Here is a 19,858-nt window from a genome sequence, read left to right on the forward strand (position 1 = left end):
ATTTGTGGTGAGTCGGGACAATCAAAAGAGCGGCACACGAGCTGTAAATTGAATTAACCTCCCCTCCAGTTCGGGCATCGATGTACACCGACTGCTCGTAAAGGGCACCCTGTAGCGTGTTCCTTCCGCTTCCGTGGTCACACCCAAAAAAAAATGACAACGAAGGGCAGGCAGAGATAGAGAGAGAGAGAGAGAGAGAGATAGATGGAGCTGAAGCTGAAGCCGGGCCCAGATAAAGTCCTGGCAAGTGGCTGAGCGATGGCCTGGGAATGATAATACTCGTAAAAGTGTACCCCAGAAGTAAAGTGGAAATGTAAACACGTATGTACATACATATGTATGTACTACTATGCCGCATGTGTGACGAGACACAATTGACTCGACTCCCCACGGTTGCTGCACAACAATGGCCGAGGCTTGGCATGGCTTTTGAGGCTCAAGTTAATTGTGTTGGCCCCTTGGATGCCTGGCTGGCAGTTGCATGGGGTTAATCGCTTGAACAGGACGGAACAGGAGCGTAGCTGTAGCATGCTCCAATTGCCACATAGTAGATAGCGCACGAGACCATTGTGTGACTGACATGTTAATTAAAATTACTCATACGCCCTTCCCTGCCCTGCCCAGCCAATTGTATCTAAGCACTCGCCGCTCCCTGGCAACATGCCGCCAGGCGTCATGGCACCCAACAAGTGTCTTTGCAGCATGTGGCCAGCCGCAGTGTTGCTGCGCCTGGATGGATGGCAGCAATGTTGCCACGCCGCTCTTTACGGGTTTCTGTTTTGCCGCCCAATCTGACTCATTGACCGCTGAATTTTCTGGCCCACTGCCCAACCCAGCTGGGCGACAGCGAAATCAATCCTCGTATATTTTTTCCTACTCCTCTCCTTCCTTCAATTCTGTCTCTGGTTTTGTTCTGCTTTCACTTCCGCTGCGGACTCATTGAATGTTTGTTAATTTTAATTTTATAAATAATTACCCGCAATTAGAAATGATTTTCCTGCATCTCCTCTCCGCCCATCGGCTCTCGGCTCTGCTGGTGGCATTTATAGAGATTGCTTTTGCTGTTCGCGCCCGAGCAAATGTCCTGGGGCAATATCAATTAACTTGAATGCCAAATGCTTTGTAAATACAGACAAGAGCTGCTCCAAATTGGGTTTCAAGTGCCCTGCCAGCCACCTGTGCAGACATTTTCCCCGAATCGCTCATAAATTGTATGTTAATTACCCGACAACATGCTTAAATACAACACATAAACACAAACACAGGCCCCACACATGCACAAAACGGTATTTGTTAACTTTCATTCTGGAAATCGGTTAACCAAAGGCCCAGGTGCAAAGAAAACAAAAAGAATTCCTAAATATTATTTACATTGTCTTTGCGTGGACCGTGAAAAAATAAAGCTGAGAGATTCATATTCAGAAATGCGTGTGCTCTCTTCTCTATTCTTATCTCTTCCATGCTGAGCCGCTCTTTTCTCTCACATTGCAAATTTGCTTCTTCTTCCCTCTTCTAGCACATGACAGCACACGCTTTACAGTTAGAAAGCAAAGCAACAAGCAAGGAGTGCCTGCCTAGCGTGTCGACGCTCTCTCGTCCCAAGTGTCGCATCGCAGGGTGAGTCATTCCAAATCTTGGTAACCTGACTCTCTCTCTCTCTCGTTGGTTTGCGCGCTTGATCTTCAGTCCGGTTAGGCCTCACCTTACATTAACAAACCCAACATTTTATTTCGAGTTCTTTTGCGTGCGCTGGTGCGTTTGCGTTTTCGCTCCGTAAATCGTTTATTCGTTCGAATCGTCGCGCGTTTAAGTAGTCCTTTTACTTCTTGCGATGTAACCATGGAAAAGGAATCGTCGGCTTCTTATGTGTGTAAAAAAGGAAGAGCAAAATGCAGCAAGGAAAACGTAGCGGCGCTAAAGGTAAGCGAGAGAAGAATATTCCCTTACTGTTTTTTTGTTGTGTACTTCTTGCATGCGTTTTTGTTTCCCTTTGCTCTGCCTCTTATGTAAATGCGGGTGTAGGGTGTCAGGCGAATCTCTTTTGTTGCGTGATGGCTGCTTACAATGTTTTCCCATTAGTAGAGCTCTCTCGATGAGATCATCCTTACTGGTGTCACTGGTGTTGTGCATCGTTGAAATGACTGCCGCAACTCTTCTGAAATCGTTAAAGTTTTGGCCTAGTAAGGACTTAGGGATGCTATGGCATGCACTATAAGCATAAGAAATGGGCGCTCCTTCAAAGGCACCACAAGGAAACCAACCCGTAATTATGGGCAGAATATGTAATACGACTGTCACTGTCTTTGAGTGTAGTGTGACACATGCGTGTATATTTCTCATCTCTTTGGGCAATTGTTATGCCTCAACACGTGCCCCAGCTCCTGTTCAGGCCATTAATTTGTCGAGTGTCATAATTGGGTCGCAGCTTGTAATAGACCAAACTGATTTCCATATTAATTGGTCATTAGGCGAGGTGCGGAAGTGTGCAAGTGTCCGCTCCTTTGTGGAAAGTGCATTAACATGCGGCATGTGGCAGTTGGTTGTTGGCGAAGTGTGTGTGTGTGTTGGTGGGAGGGCGGGAGGTAAGCGGAAAGCTGTTAACTGTTTTGTGGCTTGCGGTCACCTTCACGGCCCCAATGTTGTTGCTGCTGCTGCTTTGGCAACCGCAAATTGAAGTCCCACCAGAGGGAGGGGTGCTAAAAGTGCTAAAATCGCTTCTCATTTTGGTCCAGGAACCAGGCGAACATTTGGCCATAAATCAGTTTGTGGCTAACTTGGGGAAAAGCGTTGGCAAAAAGTTTGTCTGTGGCCTGTCCTGTCGGTGGCAGCAGATGCCAGGGGAGGATTTTAACGAGGCCTAATGGAAACCGCGGGCTAATGAGGCGTACACGCAGCGAAGGTGGACTCGCCGCGGTCCAAGCATAAAATTAAATATTAATATTCAATTAGAAGAATAATTATTGATTCCCTCCCCCACCACCCATTGCAGCAGCGTTGTTCCTTCGTTGTTTGTTGTTTGCTTTTGGTCCAGAATTTCGATGGGATGGACAATGGGAAAGGGTTGATGAAGGGCAGACGATGTACTCAACGTAAAAACAACAAATGCCACCGTGGCGTGTCTCATTGCCGTTTAGTTGGAGCTCATCTGCATGCGATGCACGTCAGGACTTTTTATTACAGCCAGCCACATGTCGCCTGTCCTCGTAGTGAGGCACTCTTGCCACAACTATATACGTAACTAACGTGGTATGATGAGGAGCAGGATGCGGAGCAGGGAACACTTAGATGGACAGACAGTCGAGAGTCTCATTTTTGAATAATTTAATGAGCTGGCTCTCCGTCCGCACTATGTAGTGCCGGCGTATGCGCAATATTAAATCCTGGCGACCGCACATTTATCATGCTCCCATCCACCCACTCACCGTCCCTCAGACAAACACGCCACATGCCACACAGGCCATACAAATCCCACATCCCTTTATGCGGCGTCAGTTTAATATGTTTTTAATTGTCCGCCACTGGCAAGGAGAATCTACTTGACTTTAATGACCTCCATCGGAGTCAGAGTAGGGGTCTCTCCGCATCCTTTTGTGCGAGGAGGATGTGTCTCCGATTTAATTTTTTAATGCCTCTCATTAAGGCCAAAGGCGAAATCGTATATCAGCTTGCAATCTACAGCAGCAGCAACAAAAACAGCCATGGGCGAACCTTTAAGCAAGTTAATTAATTTTTATAGCAGCGAGCAACGAGCGACGAGCATTTTCCGCGACCCGTTTATAAGCGTATGGCCCAAAGGCGGGCAACAAAAAATTTGGCTATAAATCAACTGATAATGTCAGCACATTTAGCGACAGACACTTCCAGCCCTCCTGCAAGGGCCGGGGCTAGGGCAATATTTTGATAAACTTTCGCCATGTTTAGATGCGAGTTCTCGATTGACGTGTGTTCGTTCGTATTCGTATGCGTGAGGGAAGGGGGCACAAATCAAAAGACAACAACTTTTCCACCAGCACAGCACTGACGATAGTTTGGTTCGGTTTCAGAAGGTTCGGGTCGCCCCATCAAGTTTTCTGGGTCAGCATGCGGAAAACCTTTAATCAGCAAGAAACGCCTAATGCATGGGGTTTCCTGCTTTTTCCAGGGAAAACAAGGGGAAGTCACGGCATGACTTCACTCCACTCCACGCCACGCCACTTCGTGTGCAAGTGCTGTGACAATGGAAGGACAAAGTTTGCTTATACAAAAGGGGCTTTCCACTCAAAAAGGGTCGATGCTTTTGTTAGTTTTACTTAGGAAATAAGTCCGTCCGTTCCGTGCCTCAAAGAATAAATACTTAAAGAATTCCTTTTTAGTTTTCTTAGTTTAAAATTGAATTAGTTGTTCATTTTTACATGTTATATGGCCAGGCTTTTCCTTCGATTGGCTAATCTATTATACTATTGAGCCAGAAAAGCTTTAAAAGGCCATGGGAGACACATGGTTCAAATATTTTCAGTCAATATAATCTATAAATTGTAGAGCTTGGAATAACAAATTGCATTTCAGACACAAGAAGGGGCATACATTGTAAAAGCAGCAAAATAAATCTCTTTCTTGGTTTAAAGTTTAAAGCCATATGTATGTGTGGGTGGGGGATGGCGATGGCGATGGGGCAGGGTCTCCTATTTCTTCTCCCTGCTGCCGCTGCCGCTGCTCTCCTTGATGACGGCACATATTTTATCGAATGCCGATTCCAGGCTATCAATAAACACCTTGCCCTCGGCCTGATTCTTGTACGTCGTGACAATGGCGCCCGCAAACTCGTTCTGAATCGAATAGCTGCCACACAAAGAGATACGACAAGAGTTCAAAAGAGATTCGAGTAAATCTTAGCGGTATTATAGACTTACCCAATGCCAAAGCCATTCTTGACTACTGGGCCAAAGGAGCCCGCCAGCAGGGCATCCGATCCCAGCGTCGAAGTGCTGATGATGTTGTTGTTGATGCGCTGATAGGCGTCAGTCTCGTATAACTCGGGTATGGGCAGTCCCTCCCGTTGGGCGGTGTTCCTTAGGGCAAACAGATGGCGATCGAAGCCCTGCCCCATGGCCGCCTCCTTGGTGAGCTGGCCATGCACCTTGCTGCACTTGTCGATCATGGCACGCAGCTCGCCCGCACTCGGTTTGCTCCTCGCTGGCTGGAGGACAGCCTCGCAGAAGTCACGCGTGACCGTCGTACAGGGACGCATCGTCTCAGTGCGTCCATGGCGGAAGGCGGAGGTGCTGCAGGACTCGTAGCTGCCCACATAGCCGGCGAAGGCCTGTCGATGGGCCAGCTGGAAGGACAGCTGAATGATGGAGTCGGGACTCAGGCCGTACTGCTTGCAGGTCAGCTTGTTGAGGTGCGGATACCGGAGCAGATGCATGTCCAGGCTGTCCACAATGCTGGCATTCTGGGCATAGGCCTCCGCCACGGCCGATCTGGTCACGTCATCGATCTCAAAGTTAATGGGCCGCACATTGCCAAAGTCGCCCTCCGCGGGTGTGTGTACGGTCTCCGTAGACACGAAGGGCTGCCGCAGGGTGTCCTTGTAGAGCTCGTTGAAGTAGCGCAGCACAGCGACGCCATCGCCCCACGAGTGCTCGAAATTAATGGCCGTCGTGCCGTCCGCGCTGATCAGCAGCGAAATGGACTTGTCGAACCACCTACAAACCAAAAAAAACGGATTACAGATTAATCCAATAAATGGTGGAGAGGACGGGGGCTGTGTCCTTACCGATTCTGCGCCTTTCCTGCCAGTAAATGCTTCAGAAGCGGCTCCTGGCTGTTTTCGTTGTAGACTCCATCCTCCTCGGCATCCAGGCACACACAGAAGAGAGCGGCATCCACCTCGCTCTGCAGGAGATCAGCGTTCTTCGGGTTGCCCACAAAATTCGCCCTGTTCTGGGCCCACACATCGCGCTGTGAGGCAGTCAAGACGCCCAGGGGAACTGCGGCAGCCTCTCGCTCCACGTCCAGGCGCAGCACAGCCTTCAGTCTGCCCAGAATCACACTGGGACTCTCGATGTAGCCGCTGGAGTCGAGCACGTTCACCGCGTACATGTGACCGCGTCGCATCACGAGAATGTGCTTCGAGTCGGGCGCCTGCACGAGCTCATCCTTGCCCAAGCGGGGAATGCGCGCGGTGCCAAACAGTCGATTGTACTGGCTCATGTCCAGGGGGAAGGCCTTGAACGCGTAGGAGGCGTATGTGGCAAAGGCCTTGGGCGCCACCTTCATCCAGCGACGATAGCTGGCCGTGTCACTCTTCTTGGCGTTCATGTGGTACACCTCCGGCTCCAGCAGATCGGCCTGCAGCGAGCGCCAGAAGCGCAGCGAACTGATAATCAGATTGGTGGCCCGCACCACTTGTTGCTGGTACTCCGGTCGCGTGTCGCTCTTCATCACCAGCAGCGGATTGTAGTTGAGGGGCAGGGGCACACGATCGGCCAGGTACATGTCGAACCACGGCTGTGATATGTAGCTGGTGTGCTTGTTCTCCGCATCGTTCGCCTTCAGCTTGGCGTGCAGCTCCATGCCGATGCCCTGGCGGAATTCCTCCACCACCTGTTGCGTGCGGCCATGCTCCTGCGGTGTGAGCAGTGGCTGGACAGCGGCTAGGAAGCGTTGGCAAGTGTTCTCCAGCAGAGGTATGGGCAGCCGGGGCAGCGAGCGCTGAAAGTAGAGCGTCGGCAGCTTCGAGCACTGCAGGTACTGGTAGTGCTGGCCGTGCGTCGTCGTTGTTCGCGACGAGTTCGTGGATAGGAAGGAGAGGTTCCTGTTCACCTTTGCCCTAAACATTTTTGCCTATTTATTCAGTGTTTAAACGTCGACTCAAAGTCCAACCTGCAGTGGCAGCAACAACAAACAAGACAAGCGAAAAAAAAGTCGAAAGCAACAGCTGGTCGAGATCCGGTCGATCAGCTGATCGTTGTAGTCGATATATCGATTGCATGCGATGTATGCGCGCCACATCTAGGGATGGCATGAGAATTTGAATTTAAATTTGAATTGAATTAGTGGAAATTGAATGTTTAAATTTAAATATTAGATTTAAATGGATTGGAATTTAATTTAATTAATTGAAATTAATGTTAAAATGCAAACAAATGCCCGACAAAAAATGCTTTTGCTGCATTAACTATCATTTCTGGCTGCCACAGGCAACTTCAAGCAGCAAATAGAATTAACTCTTTAAATTCCACGCAGCCAATAACAATTACCCATCGATTTGTACGATTTGTTCGATTTGAAGGTGCCTCAAAGTGCTTAAGCGTACCTTCACCTTTTGCGAAAGAGACTCGCCTCGCATTGACTCGACTCTGACCTGACCCGTGGATAAACACGTTTTTGTTTGCATTTGCCGTGGCAGAAGGAATGAAATGCCGTTTATTTGTTTGCATTGCTTTCCCCGTTTGGTGTTTGCGTCCGTCTGCCGGTCAAGGAGCTGCTCTCCTGCTGGTTTTTTTTTATTCCTCTGGATTTGCCGGTCGCTGTACCCAGGTGTGCCAAAATAAAATTAGGTGCGTACCGGAGAGGAGCCAAAGCGACAGCCACAGCAAAAGCGGTAGAAATGAAAATTTGAATAAAAATGTTTATGCTCTGTCGAATTTAACGAGCAGCCGTTTGCTCATCGATTTCTTTCGCCGTACAATTTGCACTCGCGTTCTCCCCACAATCGCTTAAATTAAGCAAAGTGTCCAGGGGCATCTCCCAGCATTCCCATTTCCGTTCCGAAGCTTTGCATAAATTGTGCATGAGAGACATTTTGGGGGGATGGGGATCGGATGCCGAAGCTGGAGATGCGGATGTGGATGTGGATGCGGATGGGTTGCAGTGTAATTGGGCGAAGTGAAATTGCGTTAATATTTAACCAGCGAGCGAAAGTGCAAAAGTGAAGCGCATTAAAACGGAGCACGGATGCGGCTGCCCGGGCCTTGGCGGAGAAGTGCGAAATTATGCGAAAAGAAACGCCAAAACCCTTTTCCCCCTGCATTATGTATATGCGAGGGATATATAAATGTGATGTGATATTAGTGGGTTATGTGAAATGTTAAATGTTAGCCAAAAGGTCAGGCATCACGAGGCTGGCGCCACGGGGTGGCACATGAGTGTGCATGAGGGGGATGTCAATGGGTCCAACGAAAACAAATGAAATGGATGACCGAAACGCGAATCCTCGCGTCTGGCATGGCATGTGATTTCACTGTGAAATGGGTTTTCCATTAATGTCAGATTGAATTTATTATGTTAATGCGCCACAAAATCAAGTTAATTCAAAATGATTTTTGCCTGCAACAAAACGCCAATCATTTCCGTTATGTGATGACATAAAATGTTTATATTTCAATTCAAATTAAACTCAAATCGACTTTAATAATAATCTCAATAATTATTCGAACAAGAAATTCATAAAGAACAAATATCGAACATTTTTTGAAGCATAATTAAGTTTGGGCTTCGTTAAGTGAATACGAAAAAAGAATATGGTACACTCAGGGGGAAAAGAATTATGTGTGTGTGTGTGTACCAAATTAACTCATTTATTATTTATCATTATTTATTTCAACGCGATTATTAATGAGCGCCATTCAAGAGCCCTTCGCCCAGTGTGGAATCTATTCAAGGTAATCCTTGGTAAGAAAAAAATAAAATGAAAAATAAATGAATCCCGGAGCTCATTAACAGCAACCAAAAAGAAGCGAGAGAAGAGGTGGAAAATGTTCATCTGTCGCTGGCAGATGTGGGGAAAATGCTATAAAAAAAGATCTAAAAATACGCATTTTTTGTATAGCGAAAATCAACATTTGTTTCAGTCCCGTCCCAGTGCCAGTCCCAACTGCGGGGACAATAAACTGTTGACCATTCCAGGACGCAAAGCTTGAAAGGGTCTCCGCGATTGGGATACCTTTTATCCTGGATTCCTGCCCATGGCAGGGCGTGGCTGGCAGCTGCGGGTTGGCAATAGCCGTAAAAACAACAGCCCAGAAGGTGTTCCAGGTGAAAGAGTTAACAGGAAAATTCCATTTCCCCACTCGTGATGACAATGGCAAATGGCGGACAGACCTTGTGGCAGACACGAATTTGCATAGATGGCTCAGCATATTTGCTGGTATGTATTCCATTCAAGCAAATCATCGACTGCGACATCGGCATCGGCATCGACATCGCAAATGGCAGCGTTGACAGGGACAAGAAATTGTGGCAATAACTCAGGCCAGGACACACTGTACCGAGGAGAGGCGAGCCGCAGCAGCAGCAGCAGCAGCCAGGATTAAAAAGCTAAATCAAATAAAGTGAGAGAGAGGGGGAAAAATGTAAGGCTGAAATCCTGTCGAATTCCGGCTTGTTCCGCTGTTCCATGTTGCCCCTGCAGGCAGTCGGAAAAAAATCAAATTTAATTCCTCATCTTGTCTGAGAAATAAAGCTCATGGATTAAGGCCTGCGCCCACCCACGCACTTGTCGATGTCGTGAAGATTGAAAAATAATGAACTAAAATATTCCGGGGGTACCGCAGTCTGTGGCCTTTGAGCTGGCAGTCTGCAATTATGCCAAATCCTGTTTATTTTCTGTTAAATTTACCTCGCTACACCCACGTCATTTCATTACTCTCACCCGAGTAAATAATGCTTATAATTGCAGCAACACTTAGTGGACTTTGAACCTGCTACGGTCAAGCGACACAATTTGCTATTAATTTATGGCCAGCAGCAGACGATGACCAGCAGCTGAAGCAGCAGCACCAACACAATTAATATATGCTGCATGGAATATGCCGGGCTCTAGGGACAGAGTTCAATGTCACCGCCAATCAATATCTGCAGGCCACAGAGTTTATTGATACTCGCATGTATCCTGCCTTTTGTCTATCAATTATGGCCGCGGGAAGGGTCAAAATGGGGCGGGCCATCAACAATAAATGTGGAAATGTAACCTTTAAAGTCACATTATTGTTGGTTAATATTGTAATTAATTTGGTATAGCAGAAACAAAAGCGTTGTCTAGTATTTTATGGTTTTTTTTTTTTCATATTTTATTATTTAAAGTGTCCCAAAATAAAATTTGATTAATTTTCAATAGAAACTGCAAATTGGTTTGGCATTCCAATTTAAAGAGAATTATATCTAGACAATATTCAGCATTCAAGTTTATATATAGTTTATATTCCGCACCGTTTTTTCGTACCATTAAATGCACCTAAAAATGCTGGATTCAATTATGATTAGATGGTGAGAGGGGAAATTGGTGCAATTTAGCTTTAAGATCTATTGGGGATAACCAAAAGCAATCACAAGCCAACCGAAATTTAAGTATTTATAGTATTCAAATGAGCGCCCAAGCGATGGAACACAAAAAACTAATGACACACCCAATTACGCCCCCATATCGTATGTATAAATTGTTCCTCTAATAAGCCGCATACATGTATGTGTATGTACGTGGGAGTATGTAAATGAATGCAAAGTTTACTGCCATTTCCTAATTTTATTGTTGCTGTGAAGCCATTCCTAAGTATGCCTGCCTTAGACCCACGCAAACACCATTTTTTGATAATGATTTTCCTAGAAGGCCAGACAAATTGCTCCTTTCGTTGAGTTGAGTTGAGTTTAGCTTCGTTTCGGTTTTTGTTTTTGTGCTCGACTGGGCCGGGCAGATTGCCTCTGCCATTGCCATTGCCTTGTCTTTGGGACGGGGAGCAAAAGCGAAATCATTTTTCACAAGAGCAGAACACAATCATTACGGCAAACAACCGAAGACAGAGCGAGCGAGCGAGGGGCCACACATTAAATTGTTATAAAGCCATCGTTGAGACCCATAACGCCCCCAAGGAAGCGCCGCCGCCGACATGTGAAGTAGCAGTCCCCAGACCCTGTCGATGTTCCAGGCGCAATCCCAGTCCCAGTCTCTATCCACCATTTCAGGCCCCCAAGCCCACCCCGTGACGACATGTAACTGATGTTGTTTTGTTGTAAATTTAATTTTCCACAGCTGAGTGAGCCCCAGAGCAGGCAGGCCCTTCTGCTGCTGCTCATGCTCGTTAGTGTAGGTCCAGGGTCCAGTGTCCTAGCCTGTCCTGGCCTGAACTTTCATCTCGGCTCCACGTCAGATTGAATTGTTTGTTTTCTGTTTTGCGGGACGGGGCCGGGGGCGAGGCGCCGGCGCCTTGCGTGCCGACAAGCGTTTTTCAAGAATTTTATGGTCAGCAATTAACAGTTTGGAGTGCGCTGCCCCCTGGAGGCACCGCCAACACTCGTGCCACATGTCGTGCAGCCAGCCATCAATCTGGCTGCGGCGTGCAGGAGGTGCAGGTGGGGAGTTGGAGGTGTGTGTGTGGCACAGCAATCGTAATGGCAATCGGGAAAAAGGCGGAAATGCGGAAAAATAAATCAAGTTCAAATAATTTATGAAAAAAATAACTCGAGGCCGCGCCGGAAGCGTTTGCTCTGCTCGCTAAAAATAACAAAAATGGCTGCCTATATGCGTCACTCTCCCACACATACTCTCTCTCTCCCCTTTCCACCAATAGCTGTCTGGAATTTTCAATACTGGGAATTCGCCACGCCATGACGAGACAGGACATTCGTTATTTATTCTCGCATATTCACGATCATTCAAAATATTTGGAATTATTTACCCGATGATATTTTTGCACCCGCCGGCGGGGGTATCGGAGAGCAGAACAAGTGACGCCAGCATACGTGCCTTGCTGGGGATTTTCATGACTGTCTGAATGTGGGAATCCCGGGGACTGTCTGAATGTGGAATCCGATTGATCCAAATGAATTTGAATGGCCATCAATTGCAATGGGGAGAGCATTTGCCGCAATAGCTTTTCATTTGGATTGTTCAATTGGGTGAAAATCAGCAAGAAAGAAAATGGCAGAGAGTGGAAGAGCCCACAGATTTACGGGAGTTCAGACAAAGTTTGTTTCTTCCTTTTTGTTTGTTTGTTTGTTTTGTTGTTGGTGGCGAAATGATTATTGCGGTTGGTGTTTGAATGCTTTGAATGGACCTTTTGAATGCTCTGGTAATTGATTTGAATGCGAGTTTGAAATTGAGTTTGAAATTAAACTAATCAAATGAATTCGAATGCAATCATTAAATCCCCCCATTAAAATTATTCATAAATACCACCTTTAAGGGAACAAAATTTATTGATAGTCTCCTGCAGCCATTCCATAATATTTCGTATTATTTTTTCCCTTTGGCTAACCAAAATAGAACACGGAGCCAATCAATTTCAAAGCCGCACAAGCCATTGCCATTTTTTTATAGAAATAAATAAATAAACATTTACATGCAGATGGAAAATAAATGGAATGTTTTTTTTTTTTTTGTAAAGAGAGCTCCTCCGATGGACTTCCGTTGAATTCTGAACAGTCCTGTTCTGGCTCTGATGAATGAATCGCATTCAGTTGCAGCTTAATTTCCGCAACAGGAGAAGCAAACAGAAGGCCAAACGGAAGACCCAACAAATTGAAATGCAATCAAACAAATAAGAGACAGATACAGAAATGGTCGGCACTGAATTATGTATGGAAAAGGAGTGACTGACTGCCACTGGTATTGTTACTGCATTTTTCTGGTAGCACGTGAGTGCATCTTTGCGTGGGTCCATGCATTTATTTGCATATTTACCGCAGCTCCTTCTCACTGCAGATGCTTCAGCATTTACTGGATTTTGCATTGACTCCGGTATGCCGATGCTGGCACGGCTTCCACTTACACATGTCGGACTTTGACTCTGACTCGGCCTGGTCCTGGGCCTCGCATGCAAATTGCTTCGTCCTGCCAGTTGTCAACTTAACTCTCTCTTTCTCTCACTCTCTCTATATCCTTCGAGCAGCAATCAATCCGACTAAATGGAATGCTCGAGTTTCTCCATTGAGAACTGATTTGCATGCGTTCCATTCGATGTGTGGGCGGAGGAATGTCGGTACATCGCACAAACAGCACATCAAAATAATTTAATGGTTAAATAGACAGCTGTCGAATAGGCAAAAAGGAATTTGTACTCAATTAGAATTGGGGCAGTGATGATTAGGCATCTAAAGGCATCCAAGCCACCCTAAGCCAGAATATGAGTTTATCTTGAAAGTAATTAATTTAAATATATTTAATATCTAAAACAAATATGCTTTATAAATATAAATTATTTATCTAACATTAAAAATAAATATTTTCATATTTCATATTTTCGATAAATTTATGCCAAAAGCAAAGGGAATTCTATTTAATTTAATTTTGGTTGTATTTAAAAGACTTATAGTTCATCTCAAGTGTATTTTATTGAGTGTATTTATTTTCACTTTTCCATTTTCCCTGCGTACAGCTCCTTGTGGCGCTTTAAACACTTCTTAAGTCATCTTTGAATAAGAAACTTTTTCAAAAGTGTCTGGAATTCATCTTCACTTACCTGGCTCGCAGTAAATGTAGTTTGTATAATTTTGGCCACAATAAAGTTACCCGTTGGGCGTTGCATATCGCCCGTAAAGTTGGTAAAGTTTTTGTGGGTCTGCCGCTGCCACAGAGATGGGTAAAGTGCGAGTATTTGCATTACCTTCTTGTTGCCACTGGGTTTAGTATAGCAATTGAGCGTAGTTGGTGTTACTGCTGCTGGTGCTGCTGATGTCCTTGCTGTTGTTGGTTTCGCTCTTCATTTTCTCTGTAAATGTGAGAAGGAAAAACGAGAAACCGAGGCACCAAGGCACCAGCACAAGTCGGAAAAGATGCCGCGAATAGAGATGGAAATGGAGATGGAAACGGGGCTCCTGCAGCTTAGCGTTAATTCCCATGGAATTCAAACGAATGTACAGGATAGTAAGTAGAAAAACACACACACAAAACACACGCACACACACACACAGAGTGAGTGAAAGAGAGCGAGTGGGACACGCATAACTAGGGTGTATCAAGTGCCATTTTGCATGACTAAGTTGGGAGCGAAATTAAAAAAGAAATTGCATGAAGAGCACGCAAAAGGCGGAGAAACACTGGAATAAAGCGTTAGCTTAAAGTGCAGCGAATTTAAAATTGCCCAGCACAAAAAAAAGGTTGTGTAAGATGCCTGAAGTGCTGGCAGCAGCGCCACTTGCACTTAGCCGAGCTGCCATAGCGAGTAGCCTTGGGGAGGGGAGCTGCAAACAAAGCCTGCGGCGCACATACAGTTTTTCACACCCCACACAAGCACTTCCGGCCGGGCTGTGGGCTGTAGGCAGTAGGCCGCGGACATGTCTCCGCCTCATGTAATCTGCATGGAAATTTCGCCACGTCCTGGGCCCGAAATCGATGCCCCTGTTCGTTGTGTCTTTTGTTCAGGTTCTGAACGGTTTAGACATTCTTGGTGAAATTGCATTTGCCTTGGACTTGCGGCCCGAATTTTCCCAAATTCATTTAAACAAAATTGCTTGCCCCTTTAGGTAAAGATTGCTCAAGGCTGACTCCATTTGCTTAACCAAATTTGGATTAAAAAATGCCAATTTCTGCTTGAATAACTTTCGAAACTGTAGCCCAAACTCAGAGATTAAATAGAGGAATCCATAGATAGGCAGTGGGCACAATAATGTATTGTTCTTTTGGCAAATAAAATGCGGCCTAAACTGGTTAGAGGAATGTCCCCAAAGACAACAAAAAATATACCCCTTAGTGGCAGTGCAGAATAAAGTCCCAGAGTCGACATATGTACATTTAGCCAGCACGTGCACGCCCACAGACCACCCACCATCCTTGGAGGATGGCTTTGGATCAAAAGGCAGCCCCTGCAAAAATATACGCATCCATATACACCCATATTAACTCCATTATGGCCAAGACAATCCAGCTAATAGAACCGAAACAGAGCCATAGTGAGCGAGGGGTCAGTCTTTGCTTTCTGCTTCTGTTGCCTTTTATGTTGGGTTGGGTTTTCCCCAGTGTTCCCTCCATTCCTAATGCGACACTCAATCGGATTTGTCCAGCAATGCTCCGGGAGATGGACATAGATGAATTTTGTTTGTACCACTGATTACGCATCAAGTGCCAAGGCGGATAAGCAAAGAGCAGTGAGCAGAGCTCCCACAGCTACCTCGAAACATAAGCAAATTGTGGACAAATGGTAAAAATACACTTTCTATTCCATTGGGACTGTGTGTGTGTTTGTGTGTGGGTGGAGTATCCCTCTGTGTGCATTGTTTGCCATTCTTCGCATTTGTCAATATGTGAGTGGACATTCCATCCGACGTGGTCAAACATGAAAGGACCTTCCTTCCCATATGTATGTAAAAAAAATAAACAAATGAGTGCGGGAGCCCGGAAGACATTCTCCTGTCTGTTACTTGACTTGACTTCCGTTTAATTTTGTGTGTGTGTGTGTATTTTTTGTTTATTAAAAAACCTTGCACATTGTGATTCGCTTTAATTCGCTTAGAAAGCAAACATCTCTTCAACTTTATTTGGTTTTCATTTAATATCATTTCCTGTGAGGTGCCTCGCATTACGCACATACGGGGCTGGCGGCTCAATCGTCTGCCAGGTACGGACGGATGAATCTGCATTATTACTGCCGTAGAATAATATCAGGAAAATAAGGGGTGTGTACTTCAAGCAGTACGGGAAGAGTGCGCCTTTGCCTGTGCTGTTTTCCTCGGGTTTCCTTCGCGTGCACTCGAGTGCAGCTCATTTATCACGATGCTTGATGCTCTTCGCTGGCCCCTTTCCGCCCCTTTGCTCCTCTTTCAATGCTGCCATTTTGGCCATTTCCATTCGGCTCTTAGACAGCTCCATTGTCGTTGCCTGCAAAATGATTTCACGAGTGGCAGAGGGAGTGGAAAATATTCGCAACCTGTAGCCTGCTTTAATGAGCCCCCACTACTACTCTACTCTAGTATTTTCTGGCAGCTCTAATTGGTCAATTAGCGGAGGGATGCGGGGAAGCAAGTAGCAACAATTTCTTATGCAATTCAGTCTGCGCTAAAATATCACTAAATATATCCAAGGCAACAGCCTTTCCTGCACGAGTAGTCCTTGAATATAAATATATAAAAAAAATGCGAGCCAAATAAATGTCTGAAAAAAAGCAGCTGCCAAACAGAAGAAAGAAAGAAAGAAAGAGTGAGAAAGAGAGAGCGATATATAAACAGCTAAAGAATATTCATGTGCCTCAATAAACCCCAAAAGAAAAGATGTCCTTTTCGCCCAGTCCTCGTTCCCGTTTCAGTCCCAGTTCTGGAGCATTAAAGTGCTGCCGGGGATGATAAAAGCAGGAAAAAAAACAACAAAAAAATAAAAATAAATATAAGGCACGATACAAACAAAGGAAACGAAACGCGCAAACAGCAAACGTGCATTAAAAATATTGCAAGGGACACACAGCATGAGGAAAGGACTTGTTGTGGTCCCAGAACTGGGACCCACTAGAACGATAGATAGATAGATAGATAGATAGATAGATACAGTGTACAGGGACAATTAAAGTCCAGCTGGGCGAAGGAAAAGAAGGACATTTAAAGACAATGGCCGGATGAATGGCTGGCTGAATGGCAAAATAAATAAAATTGATTAGAAATGGGATGCGAAATCGATGCCAGGCTCCCCATTCAGCAACAGCTCCGCCTCTGGCTCCTTATCTGACGGCCATTTCATTATTTTAATGCAGCAGATGAATCGTAGCACCGCTCAGGCCAACCAACAGCAAAACTTATCCAGAATTGACTGACTGACTGACTGACAGCAGAGTATTGATTGATGGGGGGCTCCGCGCCGCATCCTGTTGGCAGGAGTTGACAGCAGTCTGTGTACAGATATATTCGTAGTATTTATATTTTATTCAACATTTAGCCCTATTTCTCGTTGACATTCTGCAGCAGCAGAAAGTACTGTCCACTTGTCCGAACCATCTGCAAATCAATCACATGAAAATTGGGAAAATCGAAGAAGCGAAGAAAGGGAATCCACTCCACTCCACTCACCGACATCAGGGTAGGCAACGACATGGGCAGGAACCAGGACACGTCCAGCCGAAAGCAGCGATTCGTGCGCATCAGCATCATGCGAATGAGTTGCCGGAACTCACGGGACTCCTCGTACCATTCGCACGCATAGAACGCCCCGGCAATCTGTTCGCTCTGCCCAAAAGCAAAATCAAAAAGCAAAAGCCAAGAGGATTAGTCGTTGGTAGAGCCCAGAAACCGAGGCTCACACACTCACAGCTGTCACAAATCGCTGGCCATTGTAGCAGTAGACGACAATCTGATAGCCGGCGGCCATCAGGTACATGGTCATCCGGATCATGGTGATGCTGCTGCTGTTGCCCTGCAAAGAAAATCGAATATGGAAAACCAAAATCTTTGGCCACAGGAACAACACCGCCCCCCCCACATCATTCATACCAGGCCAACACTCATCTGGAAGAGGGCCAGGCCCCAGCCGAAGAGGCTGAACAGGAATTGGGTGAGCGTTATGTGACGGAAGCAGTCGTTGACCTCCTCTGCAAAACTGTTGGCAAATAGCATTAGGGGGCATACATGCATCAACCGCATGCCACTGCACTCACCTTGCCACCCGCTGGTACTGATAGATGCAGCAGCGCAGGTACTCCACACGACGCTCTGGCGGCACTAGCGGCGACGTGGCGCCGGCAATCATTTCGATGAGGGACTCCATTAGGCCCACACTGTGCAGGCACAGCACAATGAAGATGCCATCGAAGCTAACGGCGCCTGTGGGGCGAGGCATCCACAATTAGTAAATCAGAATGGGGGGAACGACTATGCATGACTTGCATACTCACACATGCCGCAGATGTAGAGGGAGCAGGACTCGAGATACATTTGAATGTGGTAGTAGGGAAAGGCTAGACCCTTGTCCTGCCAGCCCGGATAGAGCGAAGGCAACGCTGCAACAGCCACAATGAATGCTGTGTGGCAAAAGGGGAGAGGGAGATGCTTTTTGTTTTTCTACTCACGCAGAGCAATGTCGAAGCTGCCGGCTGGTCGGGTGAAGTAGCGGTACAGATTGCTGGCGAACGAACTGATAAAATAGTTCGAGGTGAGGGCTATGCAGCTGTACAGATAGATCAAAAGTTGCCGTCGTGTGCTGCCCCAATAATGCTGCATGATGTCCTCCACACGCTGACGTAGAGACTGAGCCACAGGCAGATCTAAATGACGGAATCCAGACTGAAGAGTGGCCAAAACACTGACTACTGGCTCTCACCCGAAATGGCGGCAAAGAGCTCACAGCGTTGCAGCAGCTCGTGGCAGCGGGCCTTCCTTAGCAGCTCGTAGATCCTGCGATGGGCAAACAGAATGTACCACATCTTGGCAATCGAAGTAAGGAACTGCAGGGCAGTGCTGACGGTCTGTCCGGACACAACTGAGTCATTAGTGTGGGTACAGCAGAAAGGAGACTGGAGGACACAAGGTCTCTGAGATCTCACCTCGACTATCTGCGGAATATCCCCGATATAATGCAGGAACATCTGCGAATGGCCGTACAGGGAGGCCAGGCTGCTCAGGCTGAGCACGATGGTCCATCTGGAAAGCTGCTGGAGATTAGCCTGCCACCCACACTCATCCATCATACATACACTCTCAGTGCCCGGTCCCATCGTGTGGGGCTCATCAGGTTGAAGCCGACCGTATAGGAGAGACGGATCATCTCCCTGATGCTGTGAAAGTTGCGCTTCTTCAGCGCAGCGGCCTCTTCCGGCGAGTACATGTCCACTAATTGACTGACAGCTAATTGTCCTAATCGGCCATTTATAACCCTCTGATTAGGCATTAATTATGCATTGGGAGGTGTGACGGTGAGGCGGTGCCCCGCCCCGTTACGTGAGCACAAAGTTGCATTAAATAATTGAAACACTTTTCTTGGGGCTGCTTCATGGGATGTGTCCGCCGAGTAATTAGTATGCCTCATAACGAGATCTACACCCCGTGAAGGCACGCAGGATACGGCAATTGAAACAAATTAAAGTTCAACGGACATTTGGGAACCCCACAACCACTCCCACTCGCAACTCCCACCACAAGTTGGATTTATTTTCACCGAAAGCTTGCAAGCGAGAAGCTTTCCAAAGCTTGTCCTTGGGGTTTTTTCCTTGGTTCTTATGCCTAGACGCTCCACAACACTAGACCAAAGCTTTTGCGTAAACTTAAAATTGAATAATTACATGACCAGTACATGGCCAGAATTTTACATAATAATTCAAGTAGAACTACAGTCGATATTCAACAAAGTATTTACTCTAAAATCTGTTTGGAATATGTATGTCCAAAATAAAGCAGAATTTCCCGCCCAAAAAGACTCTCCATAAGTAAAGAAAACCCAAACGAATATTTAAATGTTTGCTCAATGATTTTTAGTATATATTTTCATGACCTTTCGCTCATATAGATTTGAATACGTTTGCTTTTTGTTTTTGTTTTGTTTTTTTTTTTTAATAAATTTGTATGCACTCGTCAACGATTTTATGGTATTCGGTATTCACTTTTTGCTGATTTACAGACTGACGTTAAAATGTACTCGTACTATGTATACATACATATAGTATAGATACATATGTATCGTTAGGTATGTAAATAATTAAAATATTAATAACATTTGTTGCATTTTGTTCGCGTTGCAGCTAAGTCGTGTGTTTTATTTTTCTTAGCTTTCTCTTTTTACAGAATATTTCATGTCAATAATTTAGCGGGTGTAAAAATTAATTTAAAACAAAATAAAATAAAATAAAAACTGAAACTAATTAAATCTTTCTGGCTCTCAGGGGTTTGTTTTTGTACGAATATATTGTAGAGGAAATAAAGATATTATGTACAAAAGAGGTTACAGGGTTACAATTAAACTTATGGTGTGGCG

At 45.7% G+C, this 19,858-nt stretch overlaps 2 protein-coding genes and 1 long non-coding RNA gene across 3 annotated transcripts in view; 1 reads left to right on the forward strand and 2 right to left on the reverse strand.

Annotated features, from left to right (window-relative positions):
- LOC121404495 overlaps nucleotides 1-19,858 on the forward strand; it is a 58,944-nt gene that overhangs the window by 23,282 nt on the left and 15,804 nt on the right. The window lies entirely within an intron of this gene.
- Nucleotides 4,518-6,889, reverse strand: LOC111064788 (carnitine O-palmitoyltransferase 2, mitochondrial). The gene is made up of 3 exons (XM_022352559.2): nucleotides 5,756-6,889; nucleotides 4,890-5,684; nucleotides 4,518-4,818 (listed from the first exon to the last, which is right to left on the reverse strand). Exons 1-3 carry the CDS (start codon nucleotides 6,817-6,819, stop codon nucleotides 4,662-4,664), a joined length of 2,016 nt encoding a protein of 671 aa, XP_022208251.2. The 5' UTR covers nucleotides 6,820-6,889; the 3' UTR covers nucleotides 4,518-4,661.
- Nucleotides 16,837-18,715, reverse strand: LOC111064865 (odorant receptor 63a). Its single transcript, XM_022352683.2, has 10 exons — nucleotides 18,585-18,715; nucleotides 18,435-18,531; nucleotides 18,212-18,356; nucleotides 17,961-18,155; nucleotides 17,787-17,891; nucleotides 17,550-17,715; nucleotides 17,386-17,491; nucleotides 17,204-17,308; nucleotides 16,966-17,121; nucleotides 16,837-16,893 (listed from the first exon to the last, which is right to left on the reverse strand). Exons 1-10 carry the CDS (start codon nucleotides 18,713-18,715, stop codon nucleotides 16,837-16,839), a joined length of 1,263 nt encoding a protein of 420 aa, XP_022208375.2.

Source organism: Drosophila obscura, unplaced genomic scaffold (genome assembly GCF_018151105.1).
Source record: "Drosophila obscura isolate BZ-5 IFL unplaced genomic scaffold, ASM1815110v1 contig_208, whole genome shotgun sequence".
Classification (NCBI taxonomy): domain Eukaryota; kingdom Metazoa; phylum Arthropoda; class Insecta; order Diptera; family Drosophilidae; genus Drosophila; species Drosophila obscura.

Excerpts from the sequence above, each read along its gene's own strand:
- LOC111064788 (XM_022352559.2), bottom strand. The coding sequence starts at position 6,819 with ATGTTTAGGGCAAAGGTGAACAGGAACCTCTCCTTCCTATCCACGAAC. Across the intron at positions 5,685-5,755 it reads GCAGGAAAGGCGCAGAATCG|GTGGTTCGACAAGTCCATTT; the intron begins GTAAGGACACAG and ends TTTGGTTTGTAG. Across the intron at positions 4,819-4,889 it reads AAGAATGGCTTTGGCATTGG|CTATTCGATTCAGAACGAGT; the intron begins GTAAGTCTATAA and ends TTTGTGTGGCAG.
- LOC111064865 (XM_022352683.2), bottom strand. The coding sequence starts at position 18,715 with ATGTACTCGCCGGAAGAGGCCGCTGCGCTGAAGAAGCGCAACTTTCAC. Across the intron at positions 18,532-18,584 it reads TGGGACCGGGCACTGAGAGT|ATGGACCATCGTGCTCAGCC; the intron begins GTATGTATGATG and ends GCAGCTTTCCAG. Across the intron at positions 18,357-18,434 it reads ATATTCCGCAGATAGTCGAG|ACCGTCAGCACTGCCCTGCA; the intron begins GTGAGATCTCAG and ends GTGTCCGGACAG.